This window comes from Cololabis saira, chromosome 7, assembly GCF_033807715.1.
Source record: "Cololabis saira isolate AMF1-May2022 chromosome 7, fColSai1.1, whole genome shotgun sequence".
Taxonomy (NCBI): domain Eukaryota; kingdom Metazoa; phylum Chordata; class Actinopteri; order Beloniformes; family Belonidae; genus Cololabis; species Cololabis saira.
The window spans coordinates 35,657,123-35,676,708 of NC_084593.1; the positions used below are offsets into that span (position 1 = coordinate 35,657,123).

General features: G+C 41.2%; 1 protein-coding gene across 1 annotated transcript; it reads right to left on the reverse strand.

The window, feature by feature from the left end:
- Positions 1-1,396: 1,396 nt before the first annotated feature.
- rps6kal (ribosomal protein S6 kinase a, like) lies at positions 1,397-17,277 on the reverse strand. Its single transcript, XM_061725750.1, has 22 exons — positions 16,971-17,277; positions 13,840-13,899; positions 13,614-13,730; positions 13,453-13,534; positions 13,249-13,329; positions 13,029-13,108; positions 12,275-12,381; positions 11,736-11,773; positions 11,315-11,457; positions 11,094-11,164; positions 10,882-10,970; positions 10,634-10,698; positions 10,164-10,266; positions 9,901-10,025; positions 6,696-6,818; positions 6,207-6,296; positions 5,957-6,115; positions 5,708-5,869; positions 4,865-4,941; positions 3,551-3,668; positions 3,247-3,387; positions 1,397-2,711 (listed from the first exon to the last, which is right to left on the reverse strand). The coding sequence occupies exons 1-22, from the start codon at positions 16,995-16,997 to the stop codon at positions 2,586-2,588; spliced, it is 2,184 nt and encodes a 727-aa protein (XP_061581734.1). The 5' UTR covers positions 16,998-17,277; the 3' UTR covers positions 1,397-2,585.
- Between the last annotated feature and the right edge of the window lie 2,309 nt (positions 17,278-19,586).

The following is a 19,586-nucleotide window of genomic DNA, read 5'->3' on the forward strand; positions in this document are numbered from 1 at the left end:
TCCAACCAGCAAATGCAGAACTCTCTAAGTTGCTGCATCAGCTCATCGCTGCACTGTGGCTTATTAACAGAAAGAAAAGATAACTCAACCGAGAACTGAACAGTATGAGACTATGCTACACGAATGGAGACACTTTTAGACAGCTGGGACTTCAAGGGACCTGAGGCCATGTTTAGGAAGACAGTAGTGGTCATCGGCGACTTTAACTCATGAGGTGACGACAGGGTTGCAGAACAGGTATGGAAGTTTGTGATTGCTGACATCCTCCTTTTATTTAAATTAAATTAAAAATTCAACATTCCAGTGTCCTGTAAAAGCATGCATCTACTTTTTCATGCTTTTGTGTTTTCTAGTTCCTCAATTATCTTGTTACATGTGGATAATTTTCTTCACCAGAGGGTACAGCTTTGATTTCCCCCTACATGCCAAACACAGTAGTGTATAAATCTGGGAATCGTGGATCTTTACAAGCATTTTTAACATTCAAACCTGAAACATTCCCCTCTAGCTGTCAGGGGTTTTATCCATTCTGATGGATCCATCATGCCCCACCCCACTTTGTCATGCTTTACACCAAGAACACAAGGGGAAAAAGTGATTCTGACCTCTAGAGTAACTTTAGGCTTCTGTTACCTTATACAATTTGTCATTTGTACCTCCATGTCATTTGACAGGGATCCCCTAACGTAACCTCTTGTCCATGTGGCTATATCAGTAATGGATGAATGACAGTTTTGGTGCAGTGTTTTGTGAGGGATTGGAGATCACGAGTGTCCAACTTCAGGCTTGCATTTTTTTGCCCGACTACTTAAATAGTTCAATATTATGGTCTGTGAAAGGAGAATATGGAATTCTTCTCCCATCTGTCCTTATATTTGCCCAATGTTTTTAAACATGTTAGAGATCATCTTCCCATCTTTGCTCCTCAGACTCACAGTTATGATTACTTATTTTTTACCACATCATTACATAAAAATAAAATCCATAAAAATATGAACTTATTAAATACTCCTCATTACTACTACTGTCTTTATACTGTTTTTTGCAAACCAGTATGTTTTTCTCACTTTTAGCTTATATTTTCCCAACTCGTTCCAATTCTCTTGTAGGTTTTCTGACAATGGTTCTGTTTGGGTTTAGTTTTTTGTTAAATACACAGAAGAATATTGCATTTACTTTACAGATAAGACTCAGCAAAGTTATACCAGGTAATAAAATGGTCAAAAATCATTAAAAAAAATAAGCAATATTTTTTTTTTTTTTACAGATTGCGACAAGCGCCACATTTGTGTCACTGTGTTTTACGCTTGTTAAACAGAAACGGTTGATTGTTTTCATGCTGGCCAAAACAGACTGCAGTGCCTCTCATGACATAACAGACCACGGCAGATGCATGTCAATAATGATCTTTAATGTCAATATATACAGAACTTGAAAGAAAAATAGAATCTTAAAAATCAAATGAAATAAATACAATATCATACAATTTCAACAATGTCTTTTTTGAAGAGATATCCATGGAAATATTTTTTTTTTGTCTATGGTTTGACGGCTCGAGTCCCGTCTCCCCCAGAGAAATCCCTACAGCTCCCCCACATGCTGTTCATCTTCATTAATCTTGTCATATACATTTGTGTGTGTGTACATATATATATATAATCTTTTTATTTTTCTGCAAACATGACATTTTCATATCATTGCCCCAACCATACCTTCGATTCCTCGACATACTCTTGTATCCACCTGCAGCTTATGTAACCTTTTTGATACATTGCTAGAATGACAAAGTAACATGAGTCAGATGGGGAAACTTTGAGGAAAAGGAATACAGGTTTTGTCAAAACATGCATTTATGTTCCCAAAAGTGCTGGTAACCGATTTTGAGCCTGAGGGACTTTAACAATCTGCTACAAGCAGATTTTATTTATACATACATATATATATTATATTATATATGTGTATGTATATACATATATATATACATTTTTTGGGGGAGAGTTTTGGTGAGAAAACAGTCTGACATTATACCGCAGTCAACACATCTTGCCAGCACTTAATAGATCATTACTTCACTTTGAGAAAAAGAAGTTAGACGCGCCAAAGCAAACACGGGGATGAGAGAGAACTGAGGATGAGGATGTCAGAGTGAAGATGAAGAGCAGTGGGTGAGGGGGGGCACAGTTTACCTAAGCAGCTTTGAATCAGCCAATCACAGTGAAGGAGAACATCAGCTGGTGTGTTTCTTCCCCACACAAGGAAGAAATAATGAAAGGCGAGGAGGGCAAGTGCATATGAAAGCTGTGGAAATAAATACAAGTCTGTCTCCCCAGCAGTAACAGATATGTGAGTTTCCCCTCAACCTCTTTGGCCGACATCTTTGCGATTCAACCTCTTTCTGTGCCGGTTTGAGCCTGTACTTGAGAGTGAATGCTAATGCTGGATATGTTAAATAAATATTTTTTAAAAAAGGGAGACAGTAGTTCGGACTGGCCAAGACTTGGGTCTGAGTCTGTGCATGCGCATTTGTCTTTGCGTATTTGAGTCTGCGAGAATGAGACCAAAACTGGAGGGCGAGTGGTGTGGGTCTACATGTCGGTCGAGGTGAGTTTTTTCATGCTGCGTCTCTGGGCTAAACTGGAAGCTGCCACGGGTTCCAACACCGGTTGGCTGGTCTTCTGACTGAGTGCTGAATAGGTGGCAGCCATGGCTCCCTGCAGGGGGAAAACAAAACATACATGGACATAATGATGCAGTTCTTCAGCAAACTTAAATTGTGGACTAAATACACTTTCGTACAAAATAAACGATTCAAGCCATCTGAGCAAATAATGATGAAGCTTAAAAAAAAAAAAAAAAAAAAAAAAACAACCAGCAGCGTGTCCTCAACCTTACGTTGAGTCAGTCACCCATGACCAAGTGGAGTGGATGCCTGAAGCGTGTCACTGAGTGAGAATATGTGGTAAAATCTTGTTTATTTCTCCTTAATTACATTATTTTCTCGATTGTTGGAGGCCAGAATTTTTATTAAAATTCAAAAATGATTAATAAGACTGGCATAGGCATCCATTAGGTATTATTTGCAATCATTTAGGTGTTGTGGAAAATCTGCTGAAATAAGAGTTGGTGCTGATGAGAATATCACACTGGTTCAAATGCTACTGCTGATCAGCTCTAGTAGATGCTTACACACTTCCATGGGTCTGTATATGCTTGTTATACAACAGCAGACACATTATTAACACTCACCTTAACAAGATGTGGTGCCTCGTGGCGTGTGAGCTGGAAGTGTGGTAGTGTATCTCTGCACGTGATCCAGGAATGCTTCAGAACCTGTTCTGCTGTGTATCGCTGGTGAGGGTCGACATGGAGCATATGGGACAGCAGGTCCTGCAACAACAACAGCTCAGCTGGTCAGAAGGGCCAAAAAAACTAATAAAATAAATACATTTTTTTTACATTTTATAATGGTCGACCAGGGTGATGTACAACTAAAAATGTTAAGAACTGCAGTAGTCACTACATGTTCAGGGTTCAATGCCCGTGTTTCTACCTTTGAGGAGTCTGATACAGAATCCCAGTTACCCCCCGTCAACGAGAACTTTCCAGATCCTATTCGGAGAAGAATCTCCTCTGGTGTGTCGTTTGGCCCATTAGCGAACGGCGTGTACCTGAAAGAGGGATAAAAAGCCAAAGCTTGTACAACAATCATATTATATAAATATTATCCACTGCACAAAGTTTCAAGCCCCCCCGCCAAAAAAAGAGACACCCAGCTCTACCTTTCCAGCAAACCAGGCTCCACATTCCCACCCTCCTCCCACACCTCACCTCCTGTTTTAAAAGAAATATCAAATCCTGGTTCACGTCAATCGTCTTGAAATTAGACAGTGAAAAAACTAAGCTCCTTCAAAACCATCATCCTAAGGTGAGAGCCCCTCCCCTCAGGTTAAGAGTCCGGTGTCATCTGAGATAGGACTCTTTCATTCCATCCCCATATCAACGACATCACCTGATCTGCTTACCTCCACCTCTGTAACATAAACTCTCTCCTCTTTGGTCTCCCTCAACAAGCTCCAACTCTGCTGCTCGGATCTTAGCAAGAACCCCATCCTTCCATCGCATCCCCTCCATCCTGCAGCAGCTCCACTGGCTCCCAGTATGCCAAACAATTAATTACAGACTCCTCATGTTCACCTTCAGGGCCATCCATAATCTTGCCCCACCTTATCTGTCTGACCTCCAGATCGTCAGTCCGGCCCGCTCCCTCTGATCCTCCACCTCACTGTCCCCTCTGCCGCCTCAGCACCGTTCAGCCGCTCTGCTCCCAAACCCTGGAGCTCCTTACCTCCGGAGATATAAAGTACTGAACTATCTTCGAATCCAGACTCAAGAATCACCCGTTTAACACTACCGACTCACTTTAAGTCCAGCTACACTGTTCTTCATGGTTTTACTATACGCTGATCTTACCCATTGTTGTTTGATCTTTTTGTTGGAAAGTTTCATAAATAATTTTATGAAAGGAACTTATAAATAAAATGTTCCCACACAATATACACAACAACAACCCACTCATGCAGTTGTATGTTTTAATATCTAAACTAGGGAGCTCTCCTACTGCAGAGCTGTGCACCGCGCTTTGATCCAGACCCTTCCCCTCACTCGCTCAAGGCTCTCTCAATGTGGACGGACTTGATCGGTCACAGGTCATCACAGACATTGTGACTTCTTGCTTCATTTCAGACCCTTTAAGCAACTCCGATTACACAAAAACCCTCTACGCAAACCAGAAGCACTTCTTTTAAAAAACAAAATGTGACATTGGTTTACAATTAATTGCAATCACTCCTGAATGCAGTCTTACCCAGCCAGCATGGTGTATAGTAGAACTCCAAGACTCCATATATCACAGGCTGCATCATAACCTTGTCGCATTAGTACCTTGACACAGAGAGACAAACACAATCAAGAACTCATTAACAGAGCGAAGCATACTGCCGTGATCTCACTGCTTTCTCCCACAGATGTGGGTTTAAAGAACCTCCTTGGCCTTTGGCACTAGTGATGCACCGATTGTTCGGTAACCGAAATTGTTCGGCCAAAAATGGCAAAAAAACACTTTCGGTGTTCGGTGGAATAAGTGGGGGAAAAAAACTAACAATTAATAACGGCGTTGTAAAATAAGGAAATAGACTGGCCGCTCCGTCCCGTAACGTTGCGCACTATATAAATCGTTGGCCAACCAAAAAGTAACCACATAAGAATTTTACCTAACATTCACCAGGAGGTGGAACCAAAACAACATAATGCTGGTAAATTAAAAAATTTTCATTTTTTTATGTTCAATAAATATTTTCTACCTTGTAATTTTGTAAAATATTTTTTTCTTTGAAAAGCATGCCTAAATCAAATTTATTTGATTTATGCAATGGTGAAAAAATTGGCAAAATAAATGAAAAACTGCTGAAGAACCATGTTCGGTATTGTTCGGTATTCGGCCAAGTGTATATTATTATTTTCGGTTTCGGCCACAAATTTTCATTTCGGTGCATCACTATTTGGCACCCATTTATTTTAATTTTTCTAATGTTTACCTCTCTTAAGTTGTTTTATGTGTATGTATTTATTCGTCCTTCTGTTGTCTTTAAAGTGCTTTAGAAGTAAAGGTGGTCTGGTATGTTGCTCTTCATCGACACCGTCGTCTCACCTCTGGTGCCACAAAGTTGGCGGTGTAACAGGGCGTGAGCAGCAGGCCGTTGCCCCCACGAAGCTGCTTGGCGAATCCAAAGTCACAGATCCTAATGGAGTCGGGGTTCCCAGAGTCGTCCATGTACAGGATGTTGCTGGGCTTCAGGTCTCGATGGACCACCTGGGAAAGGAGACGGGAAACATTTCAGAGGAAATAACAGGAGTGGACGTCGCTGCGGCGTGCGTGTCTTGCTGAAAGGTTTCTCACCCCTTGGCAGTGGAGGTAGTCAACAGTCTTAGTGATGGTGTAAAGGACAGCGCTGGCCTCTCTTTCAGAGAAAATCTTCTGTCTGAGGATTCGATCCAGCAGCTCCCCGCCCTTCATCAGTTCTGTTACCAGGTACACATACCTGCCCTCGTCATACACCTGGAACACCAGCGGACACACAGGTGACTTGCTAGTGTTTGTTATTCTAGATGTAAATGTTTTGGAAAACTCACAGATCAATAATACACACATCTTTCAGAGTGATGATGTTGGGGTGCTGTCCGTATCGCATTAGGATCTCGATCTCTTCGGAGGGGTCCCTCTTACTTTTGTCTATAATCTGAGTGAATGGAAACAAACCAAAGAGTTTATTGTAAACAGAAAAAAGAAAGAGGTTCTCACAGCAAACTCTGAACCTGCACTGCCCTCTGCTGGCCTGCATCACCACACTGAGCATGATTCATCTCTTACTTTACTTTAGTCACTTTTCTACTAATTCTTTTTCTAGAGACTTGAATTGTGCTTTCACATCAAAGCCATGTCATTTAAGGAGAGTCAGTTTCCTAAAAATTAAAAACCATGATGCTTTTACTTGTCTGTTTGTAAGAGAAACATTGAAGCTATCTTTAGTGACCCCAACAAATAAGAAAATTATACTATTGATGTGTGTATTGAAGTGTGTGGACGATAATTCACATTTAAGATTTTTATTCCCCCAGTTTAAGAAAACAAATCCTACCTTCACAGCATAGTCCATGGTGGAAACTCGGTGTACACAGCGCTTACAGATGGAGTAGGAGCCAACCCCGATGTCCTCCTGTAACTCGTACAGATCAGAGAACTTGGCGGCGCCCCCGTGCATCTGGAACAGACGTGAGTCATTAGGTGTCATGATGAATCCTCCAACAGTCAATGAATAACCGTGTTACAGGGAAGCATCTGTCACCATCTGTCCTCCATAATCCAGGAACAAACATTATCTGAATGTTATTGATGAGCAGCTCCCCTTCAGTCAAAACAAGTCAAAATGTGGGTTCTCCTACGTTTCACAAACATCTCTTAAAAAAATACAGCTGAGTGTGATTTATTTCCACACTTATAAACATTGCAAGGACACCTCTTCTAATGTTTGTTTCCCCCCCAATTGCTTGCACAGAAGACGACTCAAGGACCTCACCATGTTATTCGTGGGATACTAGTAATTAAACTATTTTTCAGAGCAAAGTTGTTTAGGTCCGCCTAAAACAAAGTGCCACAGTAGCAGCGGGATGCACAAACGATGCATAAAGGTCACTACGCACAAACTGGTTCCAGGTTTTTCTGCTGTAAATAATTATCACTTATGAAACAGCCTGCTGCTGCTAATTGTGACAACTCCATGGACATGTCATACTGTGTGATAAACTGCTCACAGTTTTGCTAATTGTGCCCCTACTTACACCAAATATGAGTTATGTTGCTTAAAGAGAGCCATAAGCTACATCACCTGGCCTCTACCAGCATATTAGTGCTGACCGCATGAACGACACACAGAAATGCAAACAACACAATCGTTGTAGTGTGCAGACGGAAACAAACAGTAGCAACTCTGTAGCCTACAATTGCGGTGGGATGTTGCTCGAAACCGTGATTAAGGGATTAAGCCGGGATATGTTACTTATTCTGGCTGAATTTAACTTTGAGTTGGTTGCAGAAAATCAGAAGTGGATGAATTAAAATGGAGGTTTAATTTTGGCAGATAACTTGGTTTCGGTCTGCCGTCGCTCCAATTAGAAATAAATTCAGTCGGCAGTTTTATGATCTTTTGTGTATAAATTACCTCATTTTTATTAGCCTGCACCAACATTTTACTAACAAATTGTTATTTGGCATTAAGATGATCATTATACTGTATATTCCTCTTCAATATAACTGCGGTTGTTATGATGATTAGAAGCGGCTGAGATTGCAGTGATTTCACTAAAGCGGTGTCGGCCATCAAGTCCCATTCATGACATGCACGCTTTGTTCACAATGACACGACTGTTTTTGAATGAGGTTCTGGACAATGGGGCCCTCTTTCATCAGAACTACCGTTGCAGATGACACCGTTTCTCCTTTACAAGAATCTGTTACTAGGCTATAGTTTTATTATTACATTTAATTATCATTACATTTAATTAACCAAAAACATGTACAAGATGGTATAAAAATGTACATAGATATACCAGGAAAACAATAACAAAATGCAGGGCAGTGGCTTGGTGGTTGTCACTGCTGCCTCACAGCAAGGGGGTCCCTGGTTTGAATCTGAGATAACATGTTCTCCCTGTGCGCGTTTTCTCCAGGTCTCCTGGGTTCCTCCCACAGACCAAAACTGCCCATCAGTGTGAGTGCAAGTGTGTTGTTGTCTTTATGTGAGCCCAGCGATGGGCTGATGTCCAGGGTGTACCGATGGCTTTTGCCCAAAGAGAGCTGTGATCGGCTGCAGGAACAACCTGGTATAGATGATGGATGGATGCAATCGTGAAATGGAGTTGTTTAAGTAATAAAATCAAACTGATTGCCTATTCAAGGGTTTAACACTGTTTTTCAACAGCAGATAGAGTTTTGATAGCATAAGACTTTGCACTAAGTGAAGAAGGAATCCAACAGTACACTGAGGTTGGGTTTTGATACAAAGGGTTGAATTTGTGACTTTAATATTTCTCTTAATTTATGAATAAGTTGACAAAATACAGCATTTTGATATTTTCAAGATATGGTTTTTCCATACCATCAAATACATAGCCTGTATCTCAAGAAAAGAATGTTGCAAAATATCTTCATTAAGAAAAAAAAAAAAACATGAAGAATCCAACAACACTTTTTCCATCAAAAATGGTTCCCATTACGCAAAACAATTATGAATGATTTTAAACGAGAGCTTCCTTAATTATTGACCAGTAGGTGGCAGCAACCAAGACCATCTGAGCCTATTTGATCTGCTGGAGCCTTGACCGGCTTGTTTCTGGCTAAAGACAGGAGCAGACCCTTGATAGGTCACCAGTTCATCGCAGGGCCTCTTATAGACAGTTAAGAATCATCTACATGCATGTTGTTAAATGGTGGGAAGAGGCCAGAATACCACACGAACAAGGGGAGAACATACAAACACACGGAGAGAGCCCTGTCGGGAGTTGAACCAGGAACCTTTCTTGCTGTGAGGCAACGGTGCTAACTTCTAAACTTCATGCTGCCACAAGCAACACTTTCCAATAATACATACATGTTTAACTAGAAAGAAATGATAGAAAAGAGTTTCTGATATTCTTTTTGGATCTTTTGCTGCTGGTAAATGAACAGTCATGGTATTTATAACAGATATATAACCCTAGCTTTACCTCTTTTTTTTTTTTCCTCCCTCAGGCAGCATACTGTTATTCAGTTGATCACTTATTTGCCATACATTGGGTATTTCTGTCACCAACATGAAATAACCGGTGTGCACATTTTGGGGAGGGGTTTGCAAAAGTGAGTTAGCTGCTGAGGAACCAAGCTGCAGAACTTCAGCTATCAGTACCAGCTGTGATTTCACGGCCTGCGTCAGTCTCCCATACATCGATTGATAATCCCACAGTTGTCAGCTTTAAAAAAGGTGAATTGTACATTTCTCTACAAATTAATACAACACACTTCCAAAGAAGCACTAGTCGTGTTTCCACTACCCCTAGATCTGTGCGATAACTAAAAATCACAAACAAAAACCTGAAACGCCGGTAAAGCTGTCAAATATGGCACAAACCTTTTTACAGTTTCCTGCGGTTGTTTTTCAGACATAATCCAGATTATTCCAAAAGGTTATGGAAATGCTTATTGCATGTCTATGTGTTTATGAGACACCCCATGAGTGCTTGTTAATATTGCAGTCATTTATATCCAGGTGTATGATAGGGGACACAAAAGCAGAGAATATGCACGTTTACCTGTACAATGGGGAGTATGCTGAGCATTGGGGAGCTCTTGCTCTCATCCATAGGTGTTGGCGCGACAAAACTGAAGCCTTTGAAGAGCTGGTGGGCGTTAGCACTGGGTGGAATACCTGGGGAGTCTAAATATACAAACAACTCGTCACATAAACACAGTGCATGTTGACAGTTGATGCATCTTGCTGTGATACTAGGGACTCAATTACAGTTTCCATGGCTGCAGGAGTGCAGGCAAGCAAAACATGCGCGTGTAGGTGTACCTTTAGGTGTTTTAGCTGTGAACTCTGGGTCGAAGCAGAATGTGTCATCTGGTTTCCCTGCTGCAGGCTTGAATGGAGGCTGAAGCTCCCTCCTGTACAGTTTCTGCAGGAAGCGCAGATACACACAAGCACACACACACACGTTAGAATCAAACCTTACTGCAAGGTGCATATGAACACGCGTGCAAGAGAAGCCAAACCCCCTCCCAGATTAACCCCCTTCAATCCCCTCCACAGATAAGTCCAGCCAATAGCATCCTGCTGGCTCTTAAACACTCACACAGGGCTATTAGTGCATACACAGCGAGAACTGGACTGCTGCCCAGACTCCCACACACACAAACACGGTTGCTGTGGCCAGGACTGATGGCAGCTAGTCATCAAGCCAAACGTTTGTTAGGTGTGAAGCCTTAACAGAAGCTAGGGAGTTGTGTGTGTGAAACGAGAGGGAGAGAACTGTGTGGGCTCACATTCCAGTCGATGGTGGAAAAGAAAGCGTGGCGTTTGATCTCCTCCACTCCATCGGGCCCGGCCCCTAAAGACACAAATCACTTTGGTTCAGTTAACCTGGCATGTTGGTTTTTATTGTTCTTAGAGGATCAACACATCGTTTCCCTCCGTGGTCGTCGGCATGTTGTTTAAGTGGATGCCAAAATGTTCAAAAGGATTTACTTGAAGTGTCTGTGATGTAACAATCAACAATGCTCATTGTCCTTACCTAATCTATTTGCTGGGTTACGTTTAAAGAGCATTCGCAGCAAACTCTGGGCTTCCAAACTTAGGAACTGAGGCATTCCCAATTTAGCTCTGAGAGTGAAGAAGAGACCAAAACACACAGGTGAATTTTCTTTAGTAAACATTATTCACAGACGTTTACAACAGTGTCACCGTGCTTTCAGTGTGTCAAGCATGCCACGGATAATGACTCACTTAAGAATCATGTTCATGGTCTCATTGCGATCTTTCCCTTGGAACGGTAATGTCCCCGTTAGCATCTCAAACTGCAAAGACACACATTGGAAGGGAAATACACATATTCAGGTGAATTCTGTCTCATCTGTCTTGAACTGACAGCATCTGCTGATGTAAAAAACAATAAAAATACATTCCAACCATCCAAATGTGTGTGTAGATTTGTGGGACTTGTGTACCATAAGAACTCCCAGAGACCACCAGTCTGCGCTCTGTGTGTGTCCTCTCCTGTTGACCACCTCAGGGGCCATATACTCCACCGTACCACAGAAGGAATAAGCCTTCTTATCAGCATCTACTGACTCTTTACTCAAGCCAAAGTCTGTCACAAAATAATGCAAGGTGGCATTTTAGAAAAGAAAAGTCAATATTCATTACAATAAAGATTACAGACTTTTGAATTTGGTTGTTGGGTTTTTTGGGGGGGCGGGGGACCTGAGAGTACTATTAAATGTCTACATCTATGTAACAGTAAAGGAGCTGACTAAACAGCTGCAGTGACAACAAGTGTGAAATGGAGGAAAGTAATAACATGTTTAAAAGTAGATTTATACTGAAACAGTTTGAATTTAAGTTGACTGGATTGTGTCAGAAACATACCTGTTAACTTTATATGTCCCGCTTCATCAAGTAAGATGCTGAAAGATAAGAAGTTGGGGTGAGTTTAAAACAAAAAAATCATTGACACAGAAGCAGTTTTCTATGGATTCACGTGATTTTGTTTCCTGAATAAATTACTTGGTATATATATATATATATATATATATATAAATAAACAAACAACAAAATGGTTCAGTTCCTAATCTCTGCATGTTCTACTGAGGAACAGCCTTCCATGTGAAGTACAGCAAGCACAGAAAAACTATCGCACTTTTGCATTGACTCAACATAGAATAAATATGCAGGATATGGAGTGAACATTTAGAAGGGGACTGATACACTGTAGAGCGACAATAATTTCTGAGTTTACAATGAACGTGCAAGACATTTTTAAACTGAATTACCGGTATCAACAACTAGTGACATGCGTGCAAAATCTTGAGTAACTGGTACAGGTGTTTCGTGTACTGGGTGAAGACGGAGGTTAAAGTGTATGTGGTTAATAATGGTGAAGCAAAGGCGGGGACTGTGATTCGTACTTCTCTGGCTTGAGATCTCTGTAAACTATGCCCAGGTTGTGCAGATGGTCGAGGGCCAAGGCCAGCTCTGCAAGGTAGAATTTCACATCTTCCTCTGTAAACATAACCTAATAAGAACTGGACAAATTTACTCTCTGAACTCTGAGGAGACAATCAGCAGCAAAGAGAAAAAAAAAAACAAATGCAATATTACGATTCAATTCCCACAAACAGAAATGATTCTGGTCAAAATATCAAGTTTTCATGTGATTCGACCAGCAATTAATCTGAGTTATACTTTCAAGAATGGCCTATGTAGAGAACAAAACCATGCTGCAAATAAAAGAGCCGATCCCAGCCTTGAACTGGCAGCATCTGCTGACGTAAAAGCAAATAACGACTCCAAGAAGAGGACTTGTGCTTTGAAAGAGAACTCAAATCATAATTAGAATAAAAAGCAAATATAAAAAACCAAGAGGGACAAATGACTTGGCAGTACACTCTTATTAAACAGAAAAAAAATCCCTAAACACTAAATTTGCACCTGTTCCATTTGTATATGTCATCATAACAATACCTTTGGGTTTAGAAATGAGCACTGTGGCATCTGTTATGCCAGCTTTGAGAAACTTGAGTGAAACACTGAGTCACAAAAAAAGATTATATTCTCGTAAAAATACACGTGATACTTTTTAAAAAAGTATCAAAAACGGGGGAAATGAATTTAACAAGCTTTCAGTATAATAAGATGTAAGGCAGAAGAACAGCAGCTTACCTCTTTGGATAAGCGAGTGAATACATCCCCTCCCCTGAGAAAGTCCAGTATTAAATACAGTTTCCCTTCTGTCTGAAAGGCTATGGGGTAAAAAAAAAAAAATACAATAAATAAGTTATCCACAAGATACATTTAGTCTGAACAGAGTTATTCAACGGTAGTAATAACATTTTGGTAGATTCTAATAATATTTCAATATATATTCGGTATGACCTCTTACCGTAGTGCAATTTCACTATGAAGGGATGATTGACCTCCACTAAAATGTCTCTTTCCATCTTAGTGCGAACTCTGTCCCTGACTGGAGAGATGAAGCAGAAGGACGCGATGAGACAGAAATTCGACACCGCAGACACAAAACATGCCAGGAAATCTGTGCGGAGGTGTTTAGTGTCGAGCTGGATTATAAAGAATTCTGTATTACCTTTCAAAGATGCTTTTTTTAGCACTTTCATTGCATATAACTGACTAGCATCTGGACCCACGATCTTCCGGACGAGAAATACCTGAGTGAAGAAGGTAGAGGATTGGTACGAATGCCTGCTCTGATGAAAATATATTGACCACTCTGCTGAATGCTCTCACCTTGCCGAAAGAGCCCTGACCGAGGACTTTAAGCAGTTCAAACTGAGATGGATCAGCTTTCTCACAGCCCTCTTTCACATGGTGGGTGATAGGAATTTCCTTATATGCCCCGTCATCCTACCCAAACAGTTTCCGTATGAGACACACAAAAGATTGCAAGTATACCATATAAACATATACACACAGACGCATGCACACAAACCCACACAAGCACAGCAGCACTTACACAGTGTGAGAAAGAGTCTCCCTCGTCCATGGGCTCATCCATGATCGTATGTCCATTGACCTGCGGCCAGATAAATGAATTTTATCAGAGTGGTGGACAATAAATAATTTCACAAAGCGCACTCATCCTTCTTTTTCGCTGAGCGGGACCATGACTGCAGCTGCTGCACGCCCACATGTATGATGGAAGATTCAAAAGATGAAAACGATGAGTCACAAGCAATGACACGGCACTTTCAGTTTTCCAACCGGAGCCGTCTTCGTTGTTAAATCGTATGGAGTCCATACTTTAATCCTGTCCAGCTGTCCAGCTCTCGCCCTGTCCTCACAAAGCCTTCATTATTAGCATTCTAACTTAATCCGCTGCCAGTGCAAAAACAACCCCTCTGACAGGCTACAGTGTGAACTGAGGGTGGTGATAAGGCACTTAAAAAGAAAAAAAAAACAACTACTACTACAGGGGCTTGGTGTTACAATTTATTTTACATTCATGCTTGTTTACCTAAACAAGCAGATGTGATGCTTCAGAGGATTAAGAGTAATGTCACTTATGTCATCACTGGGATGTAAATGAGACCAAAAAAATAAACAATAATAATAATAAAAAAAGACTACCAAAATGTTATCCAGGCTTTCACATTTTCATTCTGTGCTGAAGCTCAGCTAGTATTATGTATTCAGTCCAGTGTGTTTATGTGTGTTGAATTTCATCAAGACTGAAGAGGGAGGATGAGTCATAGCGCAACACAAGCCCACTCAGTGGGTGGAGCCACCCAATAAACTCATGTGCATCCACAGAACAGAGGCTAAAAAAAACACCTTCTGGTATATGTGGCCGGCAGAAAATAATGCAGATAATATTAGCACTCTAGTAGGTCCAGGTGAACAATCAAAGTCCAATAATAAACTGAGAATGCTTCAAAAGGGAGACCCTTGATCCTTCTATGAAATGTAACCTCTCAGCTAGCCAAAGCCGGGCAGTGCTTATGTCATATTCCACACATATATTATCACTCCCACCTTTACTGTGGCTCATCATGGCTCGTAACAGAGTGCAGCCTACACTCGCAGCACAACTAGGCAAGTCTTTTTCAGCCTTTTGGTCAAAATCTGTGGCAGTAATACATAGCAACATCCTTCATGTGCAGATACTGACACACAAACTAACTGTCAATGGCAAAACACAAGTGGATTATATTATCACTGGCATGGTTTATGCGAATTAAATGTATTTTACATACAGTGTGTGGTTTAGTAGCCTTGAAAGTAACCTACTGAAGCAAAAGATTAAAAACCTGCAATGTAATATTCAGGGGATGAAGTCCCAATAAAGACTTGTATTTCTATGAAAAAACACTTAGATCATTCAACAGATTAGCAAAAGGTCACACATTTTTCTGCCATAAATACCCAGCACTATATTATGAGGAGTTTTATGGTAAAACAAAGACTTAAAAGGGTGCCTTGGTTTTAAACTGGACCCAAAGGCCTGACAGACATCTGGACTGTATGTGTGAAATACCGCAAAATTCCCAGAGACTGAAAAGGCTAAAGAGGTTTGTGAGGTTCACTCAGCAGCACTCGGGAAACTTCTCCTGGGGTCCATGCAAAGACAAACGGGACGTTTTCAGATTTTGAATTTATTATTAAGAAGCCTTTTGCTTTGGATCACTCCACCAATACAAGATATACAGTTACCATCAATTTTAGACTTTATACTTTATTACTATTTTGCATCTCTGCACTTTTACTTACTATTTTTTTTTCTTTAATTGTTTTGCACTGAGTGCAGGAGAAATGTTTTATAATGAAAATAAAGAGATATTCAATTCAACAACTAAACCTTTATTGAACATCTGTTCCAGATGTGCATTGATACACAACCAACATGTTAGTGACTGCATGGCTGCATGCTGTATGATCAAATGACCGGTCCAGTTAGATCGCAGCGGGTTGGTGCCGGTCATGTTAGTTTAGTTTAATAAACTAAAACAGACTAAAACATTATAACACCGTTTAGCATCACCAAGCTGCTGCTGTCTAAACCCGAGTCAGTAAGTGTCAAACTTTGTACAAATATTGCCACACCAAAATGCGTGTTTTAACCTCCTGAGGCTTGGCGTGCACATACGTGGACGTCATATACCTGTGTGTGTGTATATACTTTATAGATAGATAGATAGATAGATAGATAGATAGATAGATAGATAGATAGATAGATAGATGTGTATGATTATAATACTTTATAATACTTAAATAAATGGCTGTTGAACATGAATGTGGACACTTAAGATTGCTGTCTGGTGGTATCATATGATAAATATAATAACAATAATAATCTATTTTATTTATATAACGCTTTTAAGATCTCAAATAAGCTTATAATTTGTTATTTAAAATTATATAAATATATTTTTTATTTATATACAGTACAGACCAAAAGTTTGGACACACTTCCCCATTTGTTTGAATGAGAAGGTGTGTAAACTATTGGTCTGTACTGTGTATGTATGTATATATATATATATATATATATATATATATATATATATATTTATATTTATAATGTGTGTGTATGTATAATATCGTGCCATACCAGTCAATAGTTTGGCCACGCAAAATTCAACTTCCATGGGTAGATGTGTCTGAATTTCTGACTGGTACTTTATATACTAAATATAAAGTATATTGTAAATAAATGTCATACTTAACACCAGTATTAGATGTTTTAGTTCCTCCTGACAGTAAACAGCTAAAGGAGCTCTAAAAGGCCAGTTTTCCCCCAGCTCAGTCCAGTCAGAGTGAATGTAAACTCCTGAGCTAGCTGTAGCATGCTAGGCTAGGCTAGGCTAGGCTAGCAGCCCGGGCTGCTCCGGGCGGGTCAACACCAACACCCCCCGGGCCACCCTCGTGTCCCGGGGGGGGGACCGGGACCGGGCTGCGGTCCCCCGGCTGGGAGGACCGGTGTTTAACTACAACACCCCCCTGAGAGCTGGTGGCGCTAGCCGCGTGTTAGCATGGCTAACACATCGGTGCTGACGCCGACCCGAGCCGCGGGAGAACCACGCTGGATAAAACACTAAACACGGATCAACGACCCGGTACCGACACCCGGGGGGCTGGTGCCCTCACCTCGCTGCTCACGCTGCTCCCCTCCATCTTGTCGCCAGGAGCCCTCTTAAGTCCGCGGCAGCGCAGTCCGGCTGGACTCACGGGGCATGTCGCCCTCCGCCCTCCGCCCTCCGGCTGGGTCTGGGTCTGGTTCTGTGTCTGTCTGCGGGACCGGGACCGGGACCGGGGACCGGGTGTTGCTCTGCTCCGGTGCCGCGGTGCTGCTGTGCCGGTAATATGGCTGCTGGCCGCTGGTACCTGTCTGTCTGTCTGTGTCGGTGAGGGGAGTTTGTTGACGTGTTGGTGACGCAACTCGGTCGAGGATTTCCCCCGGTCCAAACCAAAGCAGCGGATCCCGGGGAGGAGGGGGAGGAGGAGGAGGAGGAGGAGGTGGAGGAGGTGCTGGTGCTGGTGCTGGTGGGGCTGGGGGGGCTGGTGGGGCTGGGGTGCAGATCCGATGTCAGGATTTGGGGGGGCACCAACGTGATTTTAATTTTTTGCCAATATGCAACTCATACCATCAGTACTGGAGTTGTAAAAAAGAATCAGGGGGGATGGTGGATTTTATCATATGGGGACACATAATTTGTGCTGATTACAAATAATATAATATATTACAAATAATAGCAGTGACCAAGACACCTGCAGAAATACTGCAGGAATGACATAGCAGTTAAATGCAGCCTTCTGTAAGCTTTAAATATCCACTGGGCTTACATCAAATACATCAAAACACAACATAAAAAACAGTTTTCTGAACTTATCAATATGACTCTGTCCTTCACAGGATAAGTAAAATGGATCACTGCAAAAACTCAAAACCTTAACAAGAATATTTGTCCTATTTTTAGTTAAAATGTCTAATTTTAGTAAAAAAAATCTCATTACACTTAAACCCAGACTCACTGGAAAAAACAACAATTTTCACCTGTTTCAAGTAGATTTTCACTTGAAATAAGTAGAAAAATTTGCCAGTGGGACAAGATGTATCTAATTAAAACATCTTGTTTCCTACTTATTTCAAGTGAAATTTACTTGAAAAAGGTGAAAATTGTCAAATAAGTTATTTTTCTGGTGATGACTCTAAATGTTGAAATAGCAGTAAAATCACATTCATTGATGAAATGACATAAGGGATGGAAAGGGGGGATGGCAGTTTTACAGGGGGGGGATGATTTTGACCGTTTTTATTTCAGGGGGGGATGCCATCCCCCCTCATTCCCCCTCATCTCGAGTACTGCATACCATGCCATAAATTGGTCCATTGATCCACCAATTGATTATTGAATAGGCTTCGTTGAAAACAGACGCATACGACCGGGAGGAGGCAGGAAAACAGCGGAGAAGTGAGCCACATGTTGGCTACGGGCAGGTACGAATGTAAACAGAACGTTGACAAAAAGTCATTATATATAAACTTTATTACGGGCTCTAGACCCAATATCAAGACATACAACATAAAAAATAAACAACCACTATAAAAACACATTAGCACAAAGCACAAAGTTTTCTAGGGGGCGCTGTTGAGCCATTTTGCCACGCCTATTAATGTAAATCATGAAATATCAAATTTATCACCAGCCCTGGCTTGCGTGCAAAATTTGGAAAAAACGAGAAAAACAATTCCTACAGATACAATAGGGCCTTCGCACTGTAGTGCTCGGGCCCTAATAATAAAAAGCACAAGTTGCTGAAAACTAAGGGCAGTAGAGTACCGCAGGTACATCTCATTCACAGTTTTCAAAGTATTTAATTTAAGAGTATGCTTAAATACCAAATAAATGAAATAAAATTATAAGAAAAGAGGTAAAATAATAAAAAGCACAAGTTGTTAAAAAAGTAAGGGCAGTAGAGTACAGCAGGTAAGTATTTAATTTAAGAGTACGCTTCAGTAAACAGTAATGTTTTTATCCTGATTTAAAGGAGCTTGAGGCCGGATTGTGGCAAGATTTATGAAAAAAATCTGTATACATTTTAAGTTTTCTAGTAATAATGTCAGATGAAGCGTTCCAAACCCAAAAGAATGAGCCCTCTAGTGTATCTCTCCGTTGCCTTGAACAGGCTGTGTGCTGCAAAATGTGCTGCAATTCGGTCCCGAATTTCCCGCACTGGGCTGTGGATGTGACGTCACATGACGCTGCATGTGCATTCTCCCCGTTCTCCCGTGCCGGCTTCACTGTCGGCTGCAGTACCCCCGACGGCCGTCGTGGTGAAGGGTGGCGCTAGAGAGTCTCATTTCTTAAAAGGAGCCTCAAGCTCCTTTAAAGGATCTACAGTTGGAGCAGACCTCAGGTCTACAGGAAGTTTGTTCCACCGGTGAGGAGCAGAATAACTGAACGCTGCCTCACCTTGCTTGGTTCTGGTTCTGGAACCACAACAAACCAGATCCAGATGAACCTCAGGGGTCTGGGAGCTTCATAGGGAACTAACAAATTCAGCATGGATTTTGGTCCAAGACCATTCAGGTCTTTGTAAACCAGCAGTAAGATTTTAAACTCTATCCTTTGACTCACTGGAAGCCAGTGGAGCGATTTCATGACCGGTGTAATATGGTCCAGTTTCCTGGTGTTTGTAAGGACTCTGGCAGCAGCGTTCTGGATCTTAAAATCTTCTGGGTGTAAGTTGAATGTTTCAAAG